Source organism: Rhinoderma darwinii, chromosome 1 (assembly GCF_050947455.1).
Source record: "Rhinoderma darwinii isolate aRhiDar2 chromosome 1, aRhiDar2.hap1, whole genome shotgun sequence".
NCBI lineage: Eukaryota > Metazoa > Chordata > Amphibia > Anura > Rhinodermatidae > Rhinoderma > Rhinoderma darwinii.
This window is the reverse complement of record NC_134687.1, coordinates 341410641-341435661: the sequence shown is the minus strand read 5'-3', so window position 1 is coordinate 341435661 and position 25021 is coordinate 341410641. Positions and strand designations below refer to the sequence as shown.

Here is a 25021-nt window from a genome sequence, read left to right as displayed (position 1 = left end):
CACAACTGCGTTGAGGTTCTCCGTTGTTCTTTTGAGTCATAGGAGCAGAACAACTAAAAAAAAAAAAATGGAAGCGCCGGATCAGTTGCACGACTGGCACCAACAGCGCCTGACGAAACCCCTCGACTTTAATGTAATATCCTAAAAATCTGGAAGCCTGTATCATTTCTCTCCACATTGAAGTATTAATAGGTTTATGTTTTCAATATGCATAAAGGAATACCTTTAGTCCATGCAACACTGTTTTATGCTACTTGGTCTACATGGCTGTGTTTTCTTCAACTGAAAATCTAGCTTCTTTCTAAGGCTTCGTTCACATCTGCGTCAGGGCTCCGTTCATGGGTTCCGTCAGACCTTTCCGTCAGGGCAACCCATGAACGGAATCCAAACTGAAACCATAGGTTTCCATTTGCATCACCATTGATTTCAATCGTGACGGATCCGGTGCAAATGGTTTCCGTTTGTGACCGTTGTGTAAGGGTTCCGTTGTATTAACAGAATCAATACCGTAGTCGACTGCGTTATTCATTACGTCAAAATGACGGAACCCTTACACAACGGTGACAAACGGAAACCATTTGCACCGGATCCGTCACAATTGAAATCAATGGTGATGCAAACGGAAACCTAAGGTTTCCGTTTATGGCTTGCTCTGACTGACAGGTCCGACCGGAACCCATGAACGGAGTCCCGACGCAGATGTGAACGAAGCCTTATATGTTTGTTTGTTATACTGTTTTAGAAAAAAAATCTGTTGCTATCTGGAAATTGTCAACAAGTATTTAGGCGTATTGGCGGTTAGAAGCCATGATTATTATAGCAAAGGTGTCTTTGACACATTTGATTCATTTTGAGCATTATCTTGGTACGACAATGTGTATAATTCTAGACTTGCACACTTGTGCTTCTTATGACTATATTAATTATGACTTACAGTATTATGTTGCATAGAATTAAGGCATTTTAAGGTATGTGATATGCTACTTTTAGGGTATGTGCACACACAAAATTAAAAACGTCTGAAAATACGGAGCTGTTTTCAAGGGAAAACCACTCCTGATTTTCAGACATTTTTTAATCATACTCACTTTTTTCATGGCCGTTTTTGGAGCTGTTTTTTTATAGAGTCAATGAAAAACTGCTCCAAAAACGTCTCAAGAAGTGACATGCACTTCTTTTTCGCGGCCGTTCTGCTTCCGATTTTCCAGCCGTTTTTCGGGACGGTTACGGCCCGGAAAACGCCTGAAAACACTGTGTGCACATACCCTTAGGGTAAGTTCACAGGTCGCATAAATACTGCAGGTTTTCTGTAACCGATTTCATTGCGGAAAATCCACAGCATAATACTGTGGCAACAGAGTCGATGAACAAATCTCATCCACACGCTGCGTAAAAAAATCAGAAATTCAACTGCAGTCCGTTTTTTAAATCTGCAGCATGTCAATTATATTTGCGTAATCGCTGCTTTATTGTTGCGGGTTTTCCCTCATTCAATTCAATGGGGGGGGGAGTTAAAACCTGCAACAAATAGCAGATGTTGCGATTTTTGCAGTGGAAAAGCTGCGATTCTGCCGCAAAAATCGCAACTCGGAAAAAAAAATTTCATTTTTTTTTATACTTACCCAAAATTCTGTGATTCTTGGTCCAGGCCGGCCTCCTGGGATGACTTTTCAATCACAGGCTGCAGTGGTTACATGGGATGAAACGTCCCATGAGAACGGACTGCAGAGGGACGTGTCGCCGTAGCTACGTAAGTATGACCCTTTTTTTTATGTGCAGTTTTCCGCAGCAGACATGCCGGCCAAAAAAACTGTACTAACTGTTGCGCTTTTTCGGCCGAAATTCCCTGTGGTGCTCAGGGCGGATACACTGTGTGCTTTTATGCAGCGTATCCGCCTGTGTGAACATAGACTTGCCGGGAATTTTTCCTGTGGATTTGATTTCACAGATTTCACTTGCGCAATGCAAAGAGGGAAATATGCAGTAATACTTTGCAACAAATCTCCAGCACATACTGAATGCCGCTGCACATGAATACCTGTATATATCCCCCAGCCATTCCCTAGTGTTGTGCTTTTGTTGTCAATTTTCAGTTTGTAATCCGTACCAAAAATCTGCGACAAAACCGCCACGTCTGAACTCTTACGAATGTTTACATCAACCTTGTGAGTGAGAACAGTACTTGTACAGAGAGCTGATAATTGATGCTGGATTAGACATTTTGCCTTTTCATACCGTTCTAGCAAAAATACTGAGTGCAGTACATTACTTTCTTCATTCATTTCTTTAAATTCATTAAAATGGGGTGAATTTTGTGTGCATTGAATTGAAGCCAGCTATAATTCTGATACAGATTTCCTTATGTGTACTAATATACATATATATATATATATGTGTGTGTGTATATAATATATATCTATCTCTGTTTGAGATTAATGTTCCCATGGTGGTTCCATCACCATGGTAAGTGGACAATAGGAAAATAGATTTTCTAATCTGTGGGGTAAGGTTACAAAAGCAGTGACGTGTTATGGAAACAATTATTTGGCTTGCAGGCGCTCCGTTCACAAGGTGGAATAATAATCAGTAGTTTCATTGAACTTCAAATTCTAGACCTGGTCTTTCAGTTTCCTGCCTTGACATATGTTGCATCTGCAAAACCTCAGATAATCTCAAAAACCTGAATGAATTAACCCTGTCGATTCTGATCTATACTCTGACAAAAACTTTTGTTATGTATGGTATACACTACCGTTCAAAAGTTTAGGGTCACTTAGAAATGTCCTTATTTTTGCAAGAAAAGCACAGTTTTTTTCAATGAAGATAACAGTAAATTAATGAGAAATACACTCTATACATTGTTAATGTGCTAAATGACTATTCTAGCTGCAAAAGTCTGGTTTTTAATGCAATATCTACATAGGTGTATAGAGGCCCATTTCCAGCAACCATCACTCCAGTGTTCTAATGGTACATTGTGTTTGCTAACTGTGTTAGAAGGCTAATGGATGATTAGAAAACACTTGAAAACCCTTCTGCAATTATGTTAGCACCGCTGTAAACAGTTTTGCTGTTTAGAGGAGCTATAAAACTGATCTTATTTTGAGATAGTTGAGAATCTGGAGCATTACATTTGTGGGTTCGATTTAAACTCTCAAAATGGCTAGAAAAAGAGAGCTTTCATGTGAAACTCGACAGTCTATACTTGTTCTTAGAAATGAAGGCTATTCCATGCGAGAAATTGCCAAGAAACTGAAGATTTCCTACAACGGTGTGTACTACTCCCTTCAGAGGACAGCACACACAGGCTCTAACCAGAGTAGAAAGAGAAGTGGGAGGCCCCGCTGCATAACTGAGCAACAAGACAAGTACATTAGAGTCTCTAGTTTGAGAAATAGACGCCTCACAGGTCCTCAACTGGCAGCTTCATTAAATAGTACCCGCAAAACGCCAGTGTCAACATCTACAGTGAAGAGGCGACTCCGGGATGCTGGCCTTCAGGGCAGAGTGGCAAAGAAAAAGCCATATCTGAGACTGGCTAATATAAGGAAAAGATTAATATGGGAAAAAGCACACAGACATTGGACAGAGGAAGATTGGAAAAAAGTGTTATGGACAGACGAATCGAAGTTTGAGGTGTTTGGATCACACAGAAGAACATTTGTGAGACGCAGAACAACTGAAAAGATGCTGGAAGAGTGCCTGACGCCATCGGTCAAGCATGGTGGAGGTAATGTGATGGTCTGGGGTTGCTTTGGTGCTGGTAAAGTGGGAGATTTCTACATGGTAAAAGGGATTTTGAATAAGGAAGGCTATCACTCCATTTTGCCATGCCATACCCTGTGGACAGCACTTGATTGGAGCCAATTTCATCCTACAACAGGACAATGACCCAAAGCACATCTCCAAATTATGCAAGAACTATTTAGGGAAGAGGCAGGCAGCTGGTATTCTATCTGTAATGGAGTGGCCAGCGCAGTCACCAGATCTCAACCCCTTAGAGCTGTTGTGGGAGCAGCTTGACCGTATGGTACGCAAGAAGTGCCCATCAAGCCAATCCAACTTGTGGGAGGGGCTTCTGGAAGCATGGGGTGAAATTTCTCCCGATTACCTCAGCAAATTAACAGCTAGAATGCCAAAGGTCTGCAATGCTGTAATTGCTGCAAATGGAGCATTCTTTGCCGAAAGCAAAGTTTGAAGGAGAAAATTATTATTTTAAATAAAAATCATTATTTCTAACCTTGTCAATGTCTTGACTATATTTTCTAGTCATTTTGCAACTCATTTGATAAATATAAGTGAGTTTTCATGGAAAACACAAAATTGTCTGGGTGACCCCAAACTTTTGAACGGTCGTGTATATCATGGGCTATGGGGTCTGATTGCCTGCCGTTCACACAGGAAAATAATATTAGAGGTCTCTGTTTTGAAAAGGGATGGTCTGCTTTTAGATTATTTATTTTTATTATTATATATTGTATAATTAAAAGTTACACAATTTTCCAATATACTCTGTGTTAATTCCTCACCGTTTTCAAGATCTCTGCTTGTTGTTATTCAGTAGGAACATTCCTTGTTTACTTCCAGTATATCAAATTCTGTCCATGGTCATGTGATATAAAGTAGAAAGTGACACATTCACTTTAGAGCTGTGACAGACGTCATTCTGACAAAGGCCTGGGATGGGCTGAAACGTCTTGAAAATCGCCTGACAAAAAGACAAATAACATAACAAAAAGTTGAATTACTTTAAATAAAAAAACAATAATTTGAGAAAATCGATTTCTACGTCCTTTTCTATAGAGTGCTTGGGTTTTTCTACTATATTATATTGTGGGATATCCGTCCCGAACCCCTATAGCACCTGAATATTCCTGTCCAGGAGTGCAGTCCATAATTTTTTCTATACAAGGTCATGTGATGGTCACAGGTGCACGGCTCGTTACAGTATGTGTATCAGAGCTGTGTCTTGTAACGATCCCAGCACCTGTGTGTCCATCACATGACCATGGACAGAATATTATCCACTAGAAGTAAATAATGAATAATCCTACTGAATAACAACAAGAAGAGATCTTGAAATCTGTGAGGAATTAATACAGAAAGTATATTGGAACATTGCATAACTTTTAATTATACAAAAAATAATATACATTTTTTGAAACTCGAAGTTTGAGAGCCTCATTCAAATATAATATATAGTGTTCAGCTTTGTTGAACCTTCACTTTAAGCTTTTACTCCTATATTAGAGCATTGCACTTACATTGATTTTCCTTTTTTCTACCAATAAGATAAATCGCCCAATTTACAAGCTGGCACAATTTTTGAACAGGGAATGTCAGTCATGGAGATATTGGATTCACCATACTTGCTCTACCGAGTGCATAACCACATCACAATTGGCTGTCTTCTCTGTACGTTGTCCGTCCGAATGGGGTGCTTTATTCCAGCCATCTGCTCCTCACTTATTGGTCCCAATACTTATTCTATTAAATGGGACGGTACAGCTAATAGCGACAGATTAGGCAATTGCTGTAAATGCAGTTCTCTAATATGAGCATAGGTTCAACCAAAGTAAACTTTTTTCCTTTTAACGGAATATTCAGCTTAAATACGTATTCCAAAATGTGATATGCAAGAATGTCAGTGGTGGGGATCAACAGAACAATCGTATTAGTCTTGTGTCAGTGTCCCAGTCTCTAGCTGAATTTCCTCATTATTTCAATTATTTAAAAAAAAAAAAAATTAAACCGCTGTTTTAATATTACATTACATAATTTACAACTTATTGTAAAAAAAGATTTATTTATTTTAACTTACTAATACTGGTAATATGGTTGTTAACCTGGCATCAAAGGCCACTGCTAAAGCTCTGAATCTGGTGCTAAATACCACTGAGGCTTGCTCCTGTGAAAATATTGTAATATGTGGTGCCAAGTGTCAATGATGCAGTGTAGTCTGCTAACACACGAGTCAAATTTCATGGATGCTACGACAACTCTGGTGACCCTGTACAGAGCTAGGTGTATGTTGTTGCTTTCACATGATACTTGCAGCTGACTTCCATTCTCTTGCTACTGTAAATGATAAACCACATCTACTAATACTCAAGTAAAACCAGGGCCGTATTTCGAGTTAATGCTGCCATAGGCACTTTTTAGTTCTCATGCCCTATTTGTGAGACAGGCTAAAGCTGCCCATACAGTTTAGATAGCTGACAGCTATGCCTCACGACTTTCCCATACACATTCATGTATTTTCAATGGGGCGAATTGAATTTGCTGCTATCTGGGTAACAAAGGACACTCCGATCCCCTCCACATCTGCTGTTGTAGAAGAGGCTGGTGTCCTCCATACACATTAGATGGTCGGTCGATCCTTCCAAAAAAGTCAGGTTCAGCCGCCATTTGCTTAATGTGTATGGTCTTTTTAAGTATACACGTGGTGTTGTGGTGCAGTGAAAATCCAGAGAATCATTTTAGCCTAGCCCCAGAGCACAATCACTCATGCAATTACACAGGGGCACACGCAGACATTTTGCTTGGGAGCTAAGAAAAGCCTCAGGGTAAAGCACCCAAGCCAGCTGTACTCGCTCTTGTCCGGCTATTTCTATCTCTTTATGCCAGTCCGTGCTGGCATGCTCTTCTCTTTAGGCTCTGCTGACTGGCTGCCCCTCTGCTGTGACATGCTGCTGCCAGGGGGTGGGAGAAACATAAAAAATATGGTATTTCACACATTATTTACATAAGTAGAATATTTAGGATGGCGCAGTAGGGGCATAAAACCCCAGAATAGACCCCAAAATGTATTCAGACCACACAACTAAATAAATACAGACCCCAGAGCAGACCCACAAATTAATTCAGACCCCAGAACAGACCTGTAAATAAATGCAGCTCCCAGACCCCCCAAAAAAATTCAGATCCTAGACCAGATTGCCGCAGATACTTACCACTCCTGTGTCCTCTCCACCTCCGAGCACTGCTTCACTATTATTTCCCGACATATACCTCCAGCGGTAGGCTTTGACGTATGCCGTTCTATAGTACAGTGGCATACAGGGCCGGACAGGGACTTTAAAACCAGTCCTGACATTTTTAAGCATTCATGCTCACTGCAGGCCTGGGCAGCCGCCAGTGTCGGACTGGGGCACATGGGACCCACCTTCCATCTATACAGACATTAAGGGAGATTTTCATAAATCTCCAACAGTTTGTATTGTTTGAGATGCTGTCTGAAGCGCTGCTTTCCTGTTATTCTGCTCAGATATTTAAAATATGTGTAAATCTCAGTCAAGGCTCTTATACAGGAACAGTGTGATTATCCATAATGCAATGTGTGCGCAGTGCAAAAGAAGGGCAACCGCACAAATACCACTCACACACTGGACACATGCAGCATAGATACTACTCACTCACGCATGAGAAAGGGGTCAGAGCACCCTGAATTTTCACATGACGAGGTTCGGTGATTGTGTGAAGATCAGCGTTCTTTTAGTTTAAAGTGTCAGTCTAGTTCAGACATGGGCAAACTACGGCCCGCGGGCCACATACGGCCCGTTAGGCTTTTTAATCCGGCCCGCCGAACTTGTCCAAATAATAGTAAAAACCTCCTTTTTTTTCCCCTTTCCCTGCAATGCCCACGTTTTCCCAATAGATGGCGCACTCAAAACACATTGACCGTTGTTAATGTGGCGCGTATTTCTCTTTATTTCACTTTAATTTTCACTTCGTTTCACGTCACCATTAAGCCCTTCGGTTTTCAAAGAGTACAATATCAGCCGTCACTTTGCCACGAAGCATGCAAACTATGCTAGCAAGCAGTCAACACAAGAACGGGCGGCTACTGCTCAGAGGTTGGCAGCTAATTTACAGAGTCAACAGAACTTTTTTCTTGATAAATCACAGTGCGTATGTTATTTTAATCTATTTACATTTCCTCCTCCCAGTATCTGCGAAATAGTATGTAAATGCCATATCTTGCATATTCCTTGAGACAAATTTATTAACTGATAAGGGCTATTTTTCACATTTGAAAGACAGTTAATAAATTGGGTTGTAGTGTTCTTACTGTGCTATGAGGTTTGCACACACTACATTTAATGCTTTAGTATATCCGGCCCAAACACTCCCTCCAAATGCTCCTGGCCCGGCCCCTCCGTCAAATTTTAGAACCCATTGTGGCCCGCGAGTCAAAAAGTTTGCCCACCCCTGGTCTAGTTACATTCTCCTACCCGAACTAACATCGGGCTTGGGGAGACGTTCCTGCACGCTGGGCTGTACTTTTGCCGAGGTAACCGTACGATGTCCAGAGAGTATTGTGCACGGGTACAATTCTAATTCTCTGGGCACCATACTGTTGCCACGGCCCAGCATGCATGAGTGTATCTCCACGCCCGATGTTAGTTCGGATGGGAGAGTATAACTGGCCTGACACCTGAAAGGGAAGCTGTCGGCAGTTTTGTGGCCTCAAAACTGCTGACAGAGCGATATAAGAGAGGTGGAGGGCATTTTAAACATATCTTTTTTCTCCGTCATGCCAGTCGCATGTTTCTTTCTGCCGATGTGGCGGTCACAAGTGCCACTCTATGCTCTGAGTGACAGTTCTAGCAGTCAATCAGGAGACCGCTAGAGCCGTCACTCAGAGCAGCGGGGCTGGCAATGTTCTCTGAGGAGAGCCAAGGAACACTTGCGATAGACGTGCTGTCCAAAGGTATGTTCAAAATTCCACCACCTCCGCCTATATCACCCTGTCAGCAGTTTTGAGAACTCAAATCTGCTGACAAGTTCCCTTTAATGTGCTGGATACTTTTTTAGAGTTGTTGTTGTTTCATTATAATAAAGCTATCTCAATAGAAACCCCCAAATAATCTGTTGAAAGACCTTGGTGGTGATGAGTTAGACTTTGAATCCGGATCGGGTCTGAAATTTAGAATTAAGGAGGAAAGTCCGTTATGTCCTACATTCCTGTTGCATGATTGCCACAAACACATTGAACATATATCGCACCCGCCACTCGCACACTGGACATATTAGGTACAGCACACACTGGAACCATAATACACACATCACACATTTTAGGCACATACTGCACACCGTAGACACACATACGACACACTAAATACGCACCACGCACACATACACCACACACATACACCACACATACACCACACACACACACACACACACACACACACACACACACACACACACACACACACTAGACACATACCACACACACTAGACACATACCACACACACTAGACACATACCACACACACTAGACACATACCACACACACTAGACACATACCACACACACTAGACACATACCACACACACTAAATACATCAATCACATTGCTATATTTACTTGTTTTCTTTTGTAGACAGTTGATCCTTGACAACTAGCAAGCAGGATATTGGCAAGACATGGGTATCGCCAACCCCCAGCACTAAGCCCCACCCATAGGTCCGCTAATCCGTGCCCTCTTTGGCTAAGCAGACTATTTCTAGTGTGCACCACTCGTGACCCATATACTCTTTGATCCGTCACTTTTTAGCAGGCTGGTTGCAGCTTTTATGATGCTGAAACAGCTGAAGAGATAAACCTAACCTGGCAGGAGCTGAAGTCCCCTTCTCCTTGGCAGCCAAACTGAAGCAATGCTCGGGGGGCAGTGCAGAAAGCAAGCCTAGTGCTGATTGGCAAAATCTCTACCAATCAATGTTAGGCTTAACTTCTGCATGTAGTCAGGCAGGACCCTACTGATTAGCTGGGAACCTGTTCAGAAAAGAAGTCTAGCGTTGATTAGCCGGGGCTTGGCTAATAAGGGCTAGACTAATTCACTGCACCCTCCCATTATTGCAGAGCATCTCCCAGCATAATGTTTCGAGCTCTAGGGGGCAGCAGTGCCTGGGCCCACCATTATCCAACACTGATTGTGTGGTATCCAGCCCACCGTTCACCGGCCCATCTGGCAATTACCAGAAATGCCAAATGGCCAGTACAATCCTGGTGGCATTTGTCGGCAATAGCCTTTCATCTGAAAAAAATACCAAAAAATTTAAGGTGTTTGCCCAAAGTACACTCTTTTGGCATATAGCAGACTAAAAGTTGACTCTGGATACGTTTGCAGATGCCGAATTTCACAAATTCTATGTGAACAGAGGCTTACTGAGGGCCCCCTACCACTACCCATACACAGCCCTTTTGCACACGAGAGAGTTTTTCACGGCTTCCGAGTGGCACGCGATGGTTTTCACGGATCCCTTCACTTTAGTGGATGAATTGGATCTGTGAAAACGGACCCGACTCTTCTATCCATGGAAGTATAGAACATGTCCTATCTTTCCATGGATCACGGACGGGACTCGGACGGCACACATGGTCGTCTGCATTAGGACTTACTAAGGGAGCCCACATTACACATATATTGACTAATGGGTTCCCTCCCACACCACCCATGCACTTACTAAGGGCCTCCCCCCACCCATACGTTGAGGGCCCTCCCAACACGCATACACTAGTGTCTAGTGTAAAATACGACCCTGCATAAAACTCCACATGTATAATGCTTTACAGTCACTACTATGACATTAGTGCACTATTGTATCTGCAGAAGAGTTGTAGCTACGTACAGGGGTCCAATATCCACATGTGGCTCGATGGTTGGGGAACACTGGTACAGCATAACTAAATGTAGAACTTCTGGCAGAATGGAGCATTTATGTCTTATGACTTTTTTTTGCTTTTTTTGTATTTCAGTGTGTAAAGAACCGCCATACAAATTAGAAGAATCTGGTTATGCTGGTTTCATTTTGCCAATAGAAGTCTATTTCAAAAATAAGGTATGTTTGTTCCCATTAAACTTTCACTTTTACTCTAGAGCAAATATTTGTTCGTTCTACAGTGGACCTGTCATCAGATTAAAGAGGCTCTGTCACCAGATTATAAATTCCCTATCTCCTACATAATGTGATCGGCGCTGTAATGTAGATAACAGCAGTGGTTTTTATTTTGAAAAACTATCATTTTTTAGCAAGTTATGAGCAATTTTAGATTTAGTTTCTTAATGCCCAACTGGGCGTGTTTTTACTTTGGTCAGCGTCATACACTCCTCTGTACAACACCCACTTGGTCAAAAGTAAAAACACGGCCAGTTGGGCATTAAGAAACTAAATCTAAAATTGCTCATAACTCGCTCAAAAATGATCGTTTTTCAAAATAAAAACCACTGCTGTTCTCTACATTCCAGCGCCGATCACATTATGTAGAAGATAGGGCATTTATAATGTGGTGACAGAGCCTCTTTAAGTAGCACTTGACTAATCCTTACGAGGGCTCTGTTACATGTAAATGAGGCAATAGTAAGTAAAGTGGGAAGTACACATGGGTATTGGGTGCTTCATTTTCATGCGTTCCATATAGCAATACACTATTGATAAACGGTAATTAAATCTTGAGCATGCACACTGCAGTTAGATCTCCCTCATTCAAGTGTGATGAATCCCTGCGTCTGAGATGGGCCTACGAGAGCTCTCCGTACGATGTGAATAAATTGCAGTGCACCCGCGTTATTTCACTAAATGGCAGTGAGGACCCTCCTGCGTAGCAGTATGTTCGTTTCTCCCTGGCAAAAATTAATAATAATGCATGGCATACAGTTGTATATTTTGTAGGAGACTTCGCCCACCAAGGTACCCAGGTTGTTTCATCATTAATAAAACCAAACAAACAAAATGAACGAAGTTCATTGAAATGCTTTTGGTTTATGCTACACTATCCGATGGCAAGTTTTTAGGTTACACTTTTTTTTATTTCTTTGTCATGTCACTATCTATATAAACAAATAATTCTGTTTTCACAATGACCACTTCAGTAGACTGACATGTCCTGTTTTGTAAAGATCACTTTTTAGCAATCGTCTCATAAACCTCAGGTGGCAGGGTAACAATCAATGGTAACGCCTCTGTTATTTACCTCCATCTTTATAATACAGAATAAAACCGCTTATAAGGCCAAATGCATGCGATGCGTAGTACGTATATTTTTGCGGCAACTCGGCAGGGTAATACCGTACCAGCAAGGTAAATGAGATTTCAAGTATTCTCATCTACACGTTGCAAGTTTTTTCTGCACGTAAATTGACCTGCGGTGCGTATTTTAAAATCCACACTATGTTAATATATCTTGCGTTTCCGCTTGTGAATTGTATTCTACCTAGTCCCGAAATTTTCGTCCCGAAACGTATCGCAGCGTGTACATAATATTTCCTGGAATCTCATTGACTGTTAGCACTTGCACCTAATATGCATCGTGTACATTGAGCCTAAAGGTCCTTCTCCACACAGTGACCGCTGCACATGTCACAGAGCATGCCCATAGCACTCTTCCTGTCAGCTATAAAGCACATTGTTCAGGCAAGATAGCTGCCCCCATAATCCTGTAAGAATAAATAGAATAAAAAAAATATACAATCAAAAAATAAAATTAGAAAATAGCAATATGTTTAATTAAAGGGCTTTTAATTAGGAAAATAAATAAGGTGATACATTCCCTTTAAATACTTGACCGTGTTGTATAAATTATAATTCAGCCATTTGGGATGAAAGGAAGCTAGAATTATTAATATTATTATTTCATGTAGTGCTCTAACTGCGTGTTCATTACATTATGCGATATATTACATACAAAGGTTGAAAAAAGACATGTCCATCAAGTTTAACCTCATATCCATTATATATCATTCATTTTTATTTATAACCCACAATAACATTTTTCAGTAAATAATAATCTAGCTCATTTTTTTTTAATTTTTTTTTTTTTAAATGCTGACATAGTATCGAAGGGCATTTCATAATTTTACTACTCTAACTGTAAAGAACAATTTCCTATATTGATGCCTGAATTGCCTTTCCTCCACACATAAAGAATTACCTGGTCCTTGAACAGAATAAATCATGTTCTAGCAGCTCTTTGTATTGACCACACATATACATGTTAATAAGATCTTCTTGAAGGTGTATTTTTTTCCCAGATGAACGAGTCCAATATTTCTAGCCTTTCATTATAAGAGACTTCCCATCTAATTTATTAACCTAGTCTCCCGCCTAAGAATTCTTCCAGTCAGGGGCTCCTCCTGAAGTAGAATCCCTGGCCAGAGCATTGACAAAGCTCTGGCAGGGGATTCTGCTCTTAGATAGCACCACCTTCCCCCTGTAGACCGCACCACCTTCCTCTAGTAGATATTGCCACTGTAGCTCCCTCTAGTATTTCCCAACCAGAGCGTTTCCCGACGCTCTGGCCGGGGATTGCACTCTTAGAGGGAGCCCCTGACGTCACTGTCCATATATGGACAAAGATGTCAGGGGCACCCTCTAGGAGCAGAATCCCTGGCCAGAGCGTCTGCAACGCTGTGGCCAGGGATTCCGCTCCTAGAGGAACTAGTGGTGCGATCTACAGGGGGGATAGTGCTGCTGCGATCTACAGGGGGGATAGTGCTGCTGTGATCTACAGGGGGGATAGTGCTGCTGCGATCTACATAGCGATATCTACATGGGCACTGTGACACTTTTTATGTGGGCATTATGGCACTGTCACTTTATATGTGGGCACTGGCACTATCTACAGTGGGCACTGTGGTACTATGTGGGCACTGGCACTATCTATGTGGGCACTATCTATAGTGGGCATTGCGGCACTATCTACATGGGCATAGGTGTTTTCAGGGGGTTGGGACAAATGAAATCCATCCGTTTTTTTTTTTTTTTTAACGGCCATGAAAAACAGATAACCAAGGCCATTAAAAACAGCCAAACTGGAAATGGATGAAAATTTGGAGACACTTTGTAAAAAAATGGCCATTAAAAACTGATCGTCAATTATTCACTGCCAATTTGCATCAGTGTCATGTGAATGTAGCCTTAGAGTGCGATTCCACCAGACTGGTGTTGTCAGATCTGTCACATGCTTTGCATTTGTCCCTTCTAGGAGGACCAGCCAGATGCCAGGTTCTCTATGTACAATCTCCGTCAGTCCTAAATATCTAGTCACAGTACATTATATGTCATTAATATTGTCGGTTTGTATCACGTGTGGTGTGCTAGATGCTGTCTGTCAATCAAAAAAGAGATTGTCTAAAACCTCAAAAAGTATACTGGAGAGGCTAAAAATAATCTAAGATAAAGATCAAAAGATAAATACAAATAATTATTGGAGAAATGTCTATGTTTTGTTCTGTTTACGTGATGGAAAGCTATATTTCATTTGTATGACTAATTATATCTATTGTAAATACTTAACATTTTTCGATGTGAGTTTTTTTTAAATAAAAATATTGTCAATTATACATACTCAAAATGTGCTAAAGTCAGCAGTGGGGCTAAGGCTTCGTTCACATCTGCATTGTGCCTTCTGTTCTAGTGGATCCATCAGAGGACCACCAGAACGGAAGTAAACGTTTCTGTCAAAAAACCCATTGATTTCAATGGGTTTTGTTTTTGCATCAGTTTTGCTCAGTTAGGCTCTGTTCCGTCAGGTTACCTTTTTTTTTTTACTGAAGCAGTAGTATAGTCTGCTGCACTATTGTTTCCGTCAAAATTGACGGAAAACTGACAGAGGACCTGTCCGTTTTTTTTAACGTTCTATCCATTATCCATTGACTTCAAACTGATTTGCTATCAGTTTGTATCAGTTAGGCTGTGTTCACATCAGCGTTGCCTTTACGTTGAGGGGTTCCGTCAGAGCTTTTCGCAGTCGACTGCGCTATTGATTATGTCGAAACAACGAAACCCTGTCGCTACGATGACAAACAGAAACCTTTTAGCAACGTTTCCATCACCATTGAGATCAATGGTGATGCAAACCGAAGCTAAGGTTTCCATTGAGGGGTTAACCCGACGGAAACCTCCGACAGAACCCCTTAACGTAAAGGCAACGCTGATGTGAACAGGCCCATATGCGCTACGTTTAACTGATCCGTTTTTTTTCTGCATATGCGCAGGCTAAAAATTAAACGGGCAAAGATAAAAATTGATCCGTTAAAAACTAAGTGAGGGTACGTTCACAAGCAAAGTAAAAAACGGCTGAAAATTACGGAGCTGTCTTCAGAGTTTTTTTGAGGCATTTTTTTCTACACTTTTTATGGAGCTGGTTTTTGCTATTGGCACAATGGAAAAGCAGCTCCAAAAAAACAGCTCAAGAAGTGACATGCTCCTTCTTTATACAGGATGTGTTTTTTACGCGCCGTTTTTTAAAACGCCGGTGTAAGAAGCGACCCGTTTGAACAAAACACTGTTTTCAATAGGCATATGTTGGTCGGCGTTTAGCCAGTAGCGTAGCTGTAGGGGTCGCAGTGGTCGCAATTGCCCCCCACTACATTTGCGCAGGGTAACTAATGTAAAAATGCTGCATAAGCAACATTATAGCAAGACCGATACGGTTTCCTAGTGGACTTAAGGACCTTTAATGATGTCATGCCCATGTGACCTGACTTGGCCTTGAGGAACAGAAGCCCTGCCCACCGATCCGGTCCTTCTACCACAGTATAGCAGCAGCTCTTGGCCCGTCCACCTCTAAGGTCTTGGTGAGTGCTTCTTCAACCCCCCCCTCTCCCTCCATTCTCCATTGTCTCTCCTTTTACTTGTCTCTCCTGACCCCAACTCCTGTAGGGTTTAACTTTTTTAATTCACCATGCGTTTTGCCGCGATTTTCATAATCGTAGCAAAAATGGCGCGGATTTGCCTTGATTATTAAACTTGCAGCAAAACCGCACCATTCATATCACAATAACGAAGTTTGCTCAAAAAACTTAGTACAACACACATTAAAAACAATAGGCGTAATTCACACAGGGCGGTCAAATCACATCATGTGCTGCGATGTGAAAACCGTGGGAGAAAACGCAATTTGACCGCACTGTGAATGCTGTATATCCTGATATCACAAGTAGCAAGAAAACACAGGTATGAGGAGCGCTGCAGGATCAAGTCACTAGTTCTTTAAATGATTACTTTATTAAGAACTGTGAAGCGGTCCCCTTATCAATTATATCATTACGGTTTGGTGCTGTAATGCTTAGGGGGAGTTCACACAGAGTCTTTTGGCTCGGAGACCGCGGCAAAAAACGTCCGAAATCACCTCCCTTTGACTTTAATGGGAGATGGAGGCGTTTTTTTCCCGCAACCGGAAAAACGCTTGCTGGAGAAAAAAGCGTCTTGTCCTTTCTTAGGGCAGACAATGCGGTTTTCACGGCAGTTTTTGCCAGCGACCGAAAAAACGCGGCAAGTGTTCTGCCGGCAGGTCATAATCTGCCTCAAAATTCCGGAAGAAATTTTGAGGCAGATTTCTCTGCCTGCAAAAAACTCTGCGTGAACTGGGCCTTTAGTATTTAACAATAAAATAATCATTTAAATTCATCCACAAACTGCTGGCTTCCTCCTGTAGCGTTCATCATACCTGTGTTTTCTTGCTACTGCTGATATTACCATATGGACAGTGGCATAGCTATATGGGTCGCTAGAAGCCAGGGGCCCGCGGCCCCCAGCACCACGTCTATTCAAAGTTATTATAGTAACTGGGGCCTATGTAATAAACTACACGGCTCCCTGTTACTATAGAAACAGTATACTTATCCTCTTCGTTCCTGAGCGCTGCTCTGGACGTCAAAGTGCTATGTGCGCTTCACATGACGCTGAATGGCGTCAGGACCTGCGCTTGCCTCATAGCTGAAGAAGAGGGTAAGTATAAGATTATTGTCTGCTGGGCCATATATCTAAGCCTACCAAGTGGTAGGCTTAGATACAAGGCCCAGCAGACAGTATCACATATAGCGCTCTACCCAGGGACTCCAGCACCGCTCCTGTCGTTACTGTCCATATATGGACAGTGATGTCGGGAGTTCCCCGTGGTATAAGTTTAACATACCTGTAACGGATGCCATACGGTTGCATCCGTCACCCATAGGCTCCCAGGCCTAATTCACATCTGCGTTGGAGGCTCAGTTAGGGCCTCCATCGCAGATTCTGCCGAAAATACCATAAACCACAGCGCAGCATGTTGCGCTATTGTTTCAGGTAAAACCACAGACACCCCAACGAAACCCATTAAAGTCAATAGGCTCCGTTGGGAGTCAGTTGTCTTTTGCACTTCCAACATTTTACGTTTTTTCTGCTCCTCTGACAGAGTAGAACAACGGAATGCCGAACGCAGATGTGAACAGGGCCTTACCTGGTTACTAGCCATCATTCACCTACTTTTGAAAGTAGGTGAATGACCGCTAATAAGTTCTATTGCAGGGACTCCTTTGTATCTGAAGGAGTCTCCGCACTAGGTTTTTTTTTTTGTGGCGCACATGCCTGAAATGCGCCAAATTCTGGCGCATCCTTGGTGATTGTGTTCTTTTTACAAGCCTCAGTAAACGAAGCAGTGAGACTTCTAAGCGGTCATTAATTAGTTTACATCTGACCTTCTTGATCACTGGTAGCATATTCAAGGCACTAAATCTCTCAACAACTCCTGAGACAGTTATATCCAGATATTTAAATGTCTGGCCCAATCTTAGGATAGTAAGATCTCCAAAAGGGGAGTCCTGTTCCTGATCCAATGGGAGAAGACATGATTTGTGTAAAGGATCTGCCAGGCACAGCTTCGGGGTTAACGCCCATAGATAATCAGTCTGCACCTGCTTCTATGTCTGTGAGACTGACTCCATCTTCCACCACTCAGGGTGGCAGGCTTAGGAGTGGGAGAACCTATCACAGCCTGGCCAGACGGAGCTAGCTCCCGCCCTCTGTCTATTTATACCTGCCTTTCCTGTTCCTCCTTTGCTTGTGATTCTTCTCTGCTGGTTTCCTGGCCCTGCTGCAGCTTCTGTACTATTTGACCCTGCTTCATATGACCCTGGCTTACTGACTACTCTTCTGCTCTGCGTTTGGTACCTCGTACACTCCTGGTTTGACCCTGGCTTTACTGACTACGCTCCTGCTCTGCGTTTGATACCTCGTACACTCCTGGTTTGACTCTTGTTGCTCACGGTGTTGCCGTGGGCAACTGCCCCGTTTCCCTTTGTTCTGTGTTTCCTTGTCTGGTTGTCTGTCGTGCACTTACTGAGCGTAGGGACCGTCGCCCAGTTGTACCCCGTCGCCTAGGGCGGGTCGTTGCAAGTAGGCAGGGACTGAGTGGCGGGTAGATTAGGGCTCACTTGTCTGTTTCCCTATCCCTGTCATTACAATTTGGACCAATTGATTCTAAGACCCGAAAATCTACCATAGGTCTCCAATACCTGCATCGTTCTGTGAACGGAAGTTGAGGTTTCTTTCAAGCATAATAAAATATCATCAGCATACAGAACCATTTATCCCCTTCCCCACCACAGCCGCATCCCTTAATCTCTTTATCGCCTCTAATCAACATGGCTAATGGTTCTATAAAAATAGCAATTAGAAGCGGAGAGAGTGGGCAACCCTGCCGTGTTCCCCGAGACAACATAAATGGTTCAGATAGTTCACCATTTACATTTACCCTGGCCAATGGGGCAGAATACATTATTTTAACCCAATTTATAAATGTATCCCCTATGCCAAACCTTGTCATTACTCTACATAGGAACCGCCACTCCACCCTGTCAAACGCCTTGATAGCGTCTAAAGACAGGATGGATCGGTGCTCCCCCTCTCCCATTTGTATATTAGTGTACAGTCTATGCAGACAATTACTAGTACTTCGACCCGGAATAAAACCGTTCTGATCTGGGTGAATGATTCCTGGGATCACCTGCTGTAGCCTCCTTGCCAACACCTTCGCTAACAGCTTCACATCTGTATTTAATAAAGATATGGGCCTGTACGACCCTGTATCCGTCAAATCTTTGTCCTTCTTAGGAATCAATACGATCGTGGCTTCCGACATAGATCTAGATACTCACCCTACCGCATATGACTCCTTAAAGACTTCCAAAAGATGGGAGAAGCAACTCTCTATAACGTCTGTACAGCTCAAAAGGTAATCCATCCTGACCGGGCGAGGAGTCCCCTCCAATCGACCCAAGTGCCTCCCTCACTTCCTCAACAGTCAGGGGGCATCCAATTGTTCCCTCTGCACCTCCGTCAATCTTTCAAAATTCAGACCACCCAAAAATTTGTCTATGGACGCATCATCCTCAAGCAGTGTGGAGGTATAGACCTCAGAAAAAAACGAGTTAAATTCCTTTTGAACAACATGTGATTTGTTAGAGAGAGTGCCCTGGCGAGTCCTGATCACTGAGATATTATGATTACCTTTTTGATTCTGGAAATTTACCTGGTTTCCCAGACTCACAGAAATACTTCTGTCCTGAGAAGAAGATCCTCTGCTGGGCTTTATTAAACAGCAATTCCTTATAGCTTTGTTGGGTTTTATATAATTGTTGTTGGTTCAGCGCAGTCGGGTGCCGATGAACTCTCGCTCCGCATGAGAAGATTCCTCTCTCAATCTAGTTTCCTCTTTAGAAATTTTTTTTACGCAGGTGCTGGATTTTGTATCTAAACAAGCCTCTTATATATGCCTTAGATCAAAAATAGCGGTATGGCAGAAACTTCCCTTATCCAGGGCTGATAGGATTGGTCTGGTTAAAATGGTGGTGCTCCCACAGGTCTTATATGTACTGACCGCAACACCAGTGTGGATAGACAACAATACATTTAAGTTGTTGGAATCTTTACTAAATGAACTAATTTGGGGAAGAAAACGTGTTAGGATGAAACCGGTTTATTTGTGCAAGAATACGTCTGAAGGGGGATTATCCTTTCCTTACTTCCGGGGGTACCTTGTGGCCGCCGTATTGAGGCTTCTGATTCAATGGGAGAGGGACCCGGCACTCAGGAGGTTGCTTGATTCAGTGGGAAAGAAAGCTGGAAATATTTTTGAGTTATTGGAGACAGACCTACTGGAGATGGAACCACTGAATAAATGGCCCCTGAGTCTGATGTTGTCCCGTTCATGGCGAGCACTGAGAGAGATGTTAGGTTTTAAAGGAATTCTCAAGTTTACTCCAATTTGGGCTAATTATAATTTTAGAGAATTTGGGACAATTCCGGATATAAATTTCTGGAAAAATAGAGGGATTTTTTTTATCTCACAGATTATTATGGATAAACAAATAGTCACTTTTGATAACTTGAAAGAATGGTATCGTATTGAAGAGAAGTATTTATTTAGATATTACCAGATTCAATTGGAATCTCACAGGGTAATTCATTATTTATTAGTAGTTTCACAAAGGAAAAAATCACTTTCACATATTTACCGCTCTATTATGAGCACATTTGGAAAGCAAATTCACTTTAGAGCACAAGCCAAATGGGAAAGAGATTTAGGACCAAAGGATGAATCTTACTGGGATCATTGTTATAGGAGTATTAGCACAGTCTCTCTCAGTGCCGCCCATAGGATGGTTCAATTCAATATAACGCATAGATTGTATTATACGCCTATATCCCTACAGTCAATGAATTTGAAGGCAAACTCTTTCTGCCTACGTTGCCAACACCCTCAGGCCGCCTTTTTGCATTTAATTTTGGCTTGCCCTGGAATAGCCGAATTTTGGAGGGAGATCTGCTCGGAGATCAGCGGTTCTTATGGACTGGTTGTCCCATTAGAGGTTGAGTACCTGATTTTGGGCAATTTAAGCGATTTGCAGATGTCAAAGGACAAAAGAGATTTAATTGGGAAATTGCTCTTCTTGGCCCGTCTTCTGATTGCTAGACTGTGGGGGTCTAGCTCTCACCCAACACTGCAAAACTGGCTGGGCTTGGTTGGTAAAATTAAGAAATATGAAAAGGTATGGTATGGCAATGCCAACAACATCGCTAAATGGGAACGAACCTGGTTATAGGCTAGGGTAAGTTCTCAGAGTAACAAGTAAGATGGAGATAAAAGGCATATTTTTATTTATTAGGTTTTGGTTTTTTTCCCTTCATTTCCCTCCCCCTTCCTCCGACCTCCTCTCCCCCCAAGGGTCTCTATAGCATTGCATATTTTTTCTTATTACATGTTTGTATGTACTATGTACTTCTTTCCTTTTTTGTACTGCTGTAGAACAAAATAAAGATATTTAAAAAAATAAAATTAGTTTACATCACATGGTGCCCGGCACCTCTGTTCGTTGTCCTACTTTTAAAAGTAGGCCAATGACCCGGGGATAACCTGGGACCATGCGATGTAAACTAGCCAATGAGAGCTTAGAGTGGTCAATGCTTAAAGAGGCTCTGTCACCAGATTTTCAAACCCCTATCTCCTATTGCAGCAGATCGGCGCTGCAATGTAGATAACAGTAACATTTTTTTTTTCAAAAACAAGCATTTTTGGCCAAGTTCTGAGCATTTTTATATTTATGCAAATGAGCCTTTCTTAAGTAAAACTGGGCGTGTTTAAAGTTATGTACAAGTGGGCGTGTATTGTGTGTGTACATCTGGGCGTTTTTACTTGTTTTACTAGCTGGGCGTTGTGAATAGAAGTGTATGATGCATGACGAATCAGCATCATCCACTTCTCTTCGTTAACACCCAGCTTCTGGCAGTGCACAGACACACAGCGTGTTCTCGAGAGATCACGCTGTGACGTCACTTCCTGCCCCAGGTCCTGCATCGTGTCGGACGAGCGAGGACACATCGGGACCAGGCGACAGAGGCTCTTTAAAGAGGGTTTGTGTGGTGGGTTTTATTTCAATTAAATATTTTTTCGATGTTTGTTTGTTTTTTTAAAAACTTTATTACTACCACCTTAGTAATGGCCGCTGGCTGACCGCATCCATTACGAAGGCTGGGCTTAAAGTGCCCTATCTCCTACATAATCTGATCGGCGCTGTAATGTAGATAACAGTGGTTTTTATTTTGAAAAACGATCATTTTTGAGCAAGTTATGAGCAATTTTAGATTTATGCTAGTAGGTTTCTTAATAGACAACTGGGCGTGTTTTTACTTTTTGCCTACTGGGCGATGTGAAGAGCAGTGTATGACGCTGTCCAATCAGTGACCAATCCGCGTCATACACGTCTCATTGTTCCAGCCCAGCTTCTTTCACTGCACAGTCACACTGTAACAATGGGCTGGAACAATGAGTGTATGACACTGATTTGCCACTGATTGGTCAGCGTCATACATTCCTCTGTACAACGCCCAGTTGGTAAAAAGTAAAAACGCCCAGTTGTCTATTAAGAAACTAATTAGCATTAATCTAAAATTGTTCATAACTTGGCCAAAAATTATTGTTTTTCAAAATAAAAACCACTGTTGTGATCGGCGCTGTAATGTAGAGAACATTATGTAGGAGATGGGGCACTTATAATGTGGTGACAGAGCCTGTTTAATGTTAGCCGATGCAGAGGCTAACACTAACCCTCAGTATTACCCCGGTACCCACCGCCACCAGGGGTTAGTGTTAGGGTATGTTCACACGACAGCGCAAAATACGTCTGAAATTCAGGAGCGGTTTTCAGGAGAAAACAGCTCCTGAATTTCAGACTTTTTTTACAAGTGCACTCGTTTTTCACGGCGTCCATTACGGACGTAATTGGAGCGGTTCTTCATTGCAGTCAATGAAAAACGGCTCCAATAACGTCCCAAAAAGTGTCCTGCAGTTCTTTGACATGGGTGCAATTTTACGCGCCGTTTTTTGACAGTGACGCACTGCGCGGAACATCGTAAGACCCATTGCAAGCAATGGGCAGATATTTGCCGACGTTTTGGAGCCATCTTTTCAGGCGTAATTCGAGGCGTAAAACGCCTCTATTACGTCTGAAAATAGGCCGTGTGAACATATCCGTAGCCTTTTCACCGGATGGATGCTGTCAATCAGCCAGCAGCTATTAATAAGGCGGTAGTATTAAAGTTTAAAAAAATACAAAGACAGAAAAATTATTTTGAGATGAAAAAGCACACAACCCACGTTAACCATTTTATTGAGAGTTAAAAAAAAAAAAGCGGTCATCTAAGTAGTCCTCAAATCTGACATAGTCCAACAACCGAACATGTAAAAAAACACAAAAAGAAGAATTTATAACACATAAAAAAGCAAAGCCATTCTTAAACTTCTCTTTCCTGGGTCCAGCGCTGGAGCCGCAATGTCAGCGAGCTGGGCCCTATATCTAATCCTATCATGTGTGATACTGACTGCTGAGCCACTGTATCTAATCCTATCCATAGCTATAGGGTCCCAGTGCTATAGATATGCTGTTTTATATATATATATATATATATATATATATATATATGTGTGTATGTATAGCCCCTGACGTTTTAAGACCTACGCTACGCCCCTGGCTGATAGTGCTGCATCGTTGGGTCACTTAGGAGACCCAGCGATGCAGCTGAAAGCTGTGGGCCGTCGGCCATGAAGAGAAGTTGGGGGGGGGGGCCATGAAGGACTTTTGCATCGGGGCCCATGGGCCTTTGGCTAAAGTTTTTTCAGGCGTATTTTGGGGCATTTACATCCCGAAATACGCCTAAAAACACCGCGTGTGAACATACCCTGGTATGTTCACTGATCCGTCAATAAAAAACAGATTTTACCTTCCGTTGCATTCAGTCTGGCATAGTCAGTCTGTCAGTTTTTTCTTTTTTATTTCAACGGATCCGCTAAAACGGATGCCACAATGCAGATGTGAACGAAACCTAACACAAGATGTTCCATAGTCTTTATTACTTGCCACAATCTTCTCGTGTACAGAATTTGTCTGGTGTTTTTTATTGTGACGTTTTCCTTCACAAACATATTCCCATAAAAAGCCTACTATGCCACATTTCTCATGTGAGCAGGGACACGGTGATCCTCCATTATTCTCACACCCTCTCTTATGTTCATGGTAGGAGCGTTTCTTAATTGCATTGGTGAACTATAATTATGTCTTAGCACAATTTTATACTATTCTTTTATATTTCTATGTGACCCTCCACTTGATGATATTTGCTATCGCTTGTTGACCATACCTGTAGAAACTATCTTTAAATCAGCACGTGACTCTCTTTATGGGGTCACCTACTGACCAGACAAAGGTCAATCATCTGATCTTACCTTTAAATAGATGGGCCCATTGTTTTTGTTTGTTCATCTTGCAAAATGAATTTTTTTTTTATACAGAAACCTCAAACGAAAGTACAGCTGTGGACAGAACATGCCCAGGCCCCCTTCTCTACGGGGGAGGTATGTGATGTTTCACTTCACTACTAATTTGTTTTCTCACAAAAAGTGGAAGAAGGTGTTACTGTCCCTTTGGAGAAGGTTATTGGATACTGGAAATACTTAGCGGAGTTCATTTATTTCAGTAATTCAATTCAAAAAGTGACACTCATATTCTATAAATTCATTACACAGTGATCTATTTCCAGCATTTTTTTTCTTTTAATGTTGATTATGGGTATTATTTTAATACTGAAATGTTGTCCTACTGAAGAGCATCTACAGTATATGCCCTCAATACTTGATCGGGGCTCCTTTTGCATGAATTACTGCATCAATGCCACGGGGCATGGAGGCGATCAGCCTGTGGCACTGTTGAGGTGTTATGGAAGCCCAGGTTGCTTTGATAGCGGCCTTCAGCTCGTCTGCATGGTTGGGTCTGGTGTCTCTCATCTTCCTCTTGACAATACCCTATAGACTCTCTATGGGGTTTAGGTCAGGCGAGTTTGCTGGCTAATCAAGCACAGTGATACTGTGGTTAGTAAACCAGGTATTGGTAGTTTTGGCAGGGTGGGCAGGTGCCAAATCCTGCTGGAAAATGAAATCAGCATCTCCATAAAGCTTGTCAGCAGAGGGAAGCATGAAGTGCTCTAAAATCTCCTGGTAGACGGCTGTGCTGACTCTGAACTTGATATAACACAGTGGACCAACACCTGCAGATGACATGGCTCCCCAAACCATCACTGACTGTGGAAACTTCACACTGGACCGCAAGCAACTTGGATTGATGCCTCTCCACTCTTCCTCTAGACTCTGGGACCGAGATTTCCAAATGAAATGCAAAATTGACTTTCATCTGAAAACGGGACTTT

General features: G+C 42.1%; 1 protein-coding gene across 5 annotated transcripts in view; it reads left to right on the top strand.

Moving 5' to 3' along the window:
• The window catches only part of MLLT3 (MLLT3 super elongation complex subunit), a 270826-nt gene that overhangs the window by 94599 nt on the left and 151206 nt on the right, over nt 1-25021 (top strand). For 3 of the 5 annotated variants that reach the window (XM_075825946.1, XM_075825938.1, XM_075825973.1), the window contains exons 3-4: nt 10764-10846; nt 24111-24173. In XM_075825946.1, coding sequence (XP_075682061.1) covers nt 10764-10846; nt 24111-24173 — 146 coding nt within the window. The remainder of the gene's footprint in view (nt 1-10763; nt 10847-24110; nt 24174-25021) is intronic. The other 2 variants (XM_075825963.1, XM_075825954.1) reach the window with 1 other exon arrangement.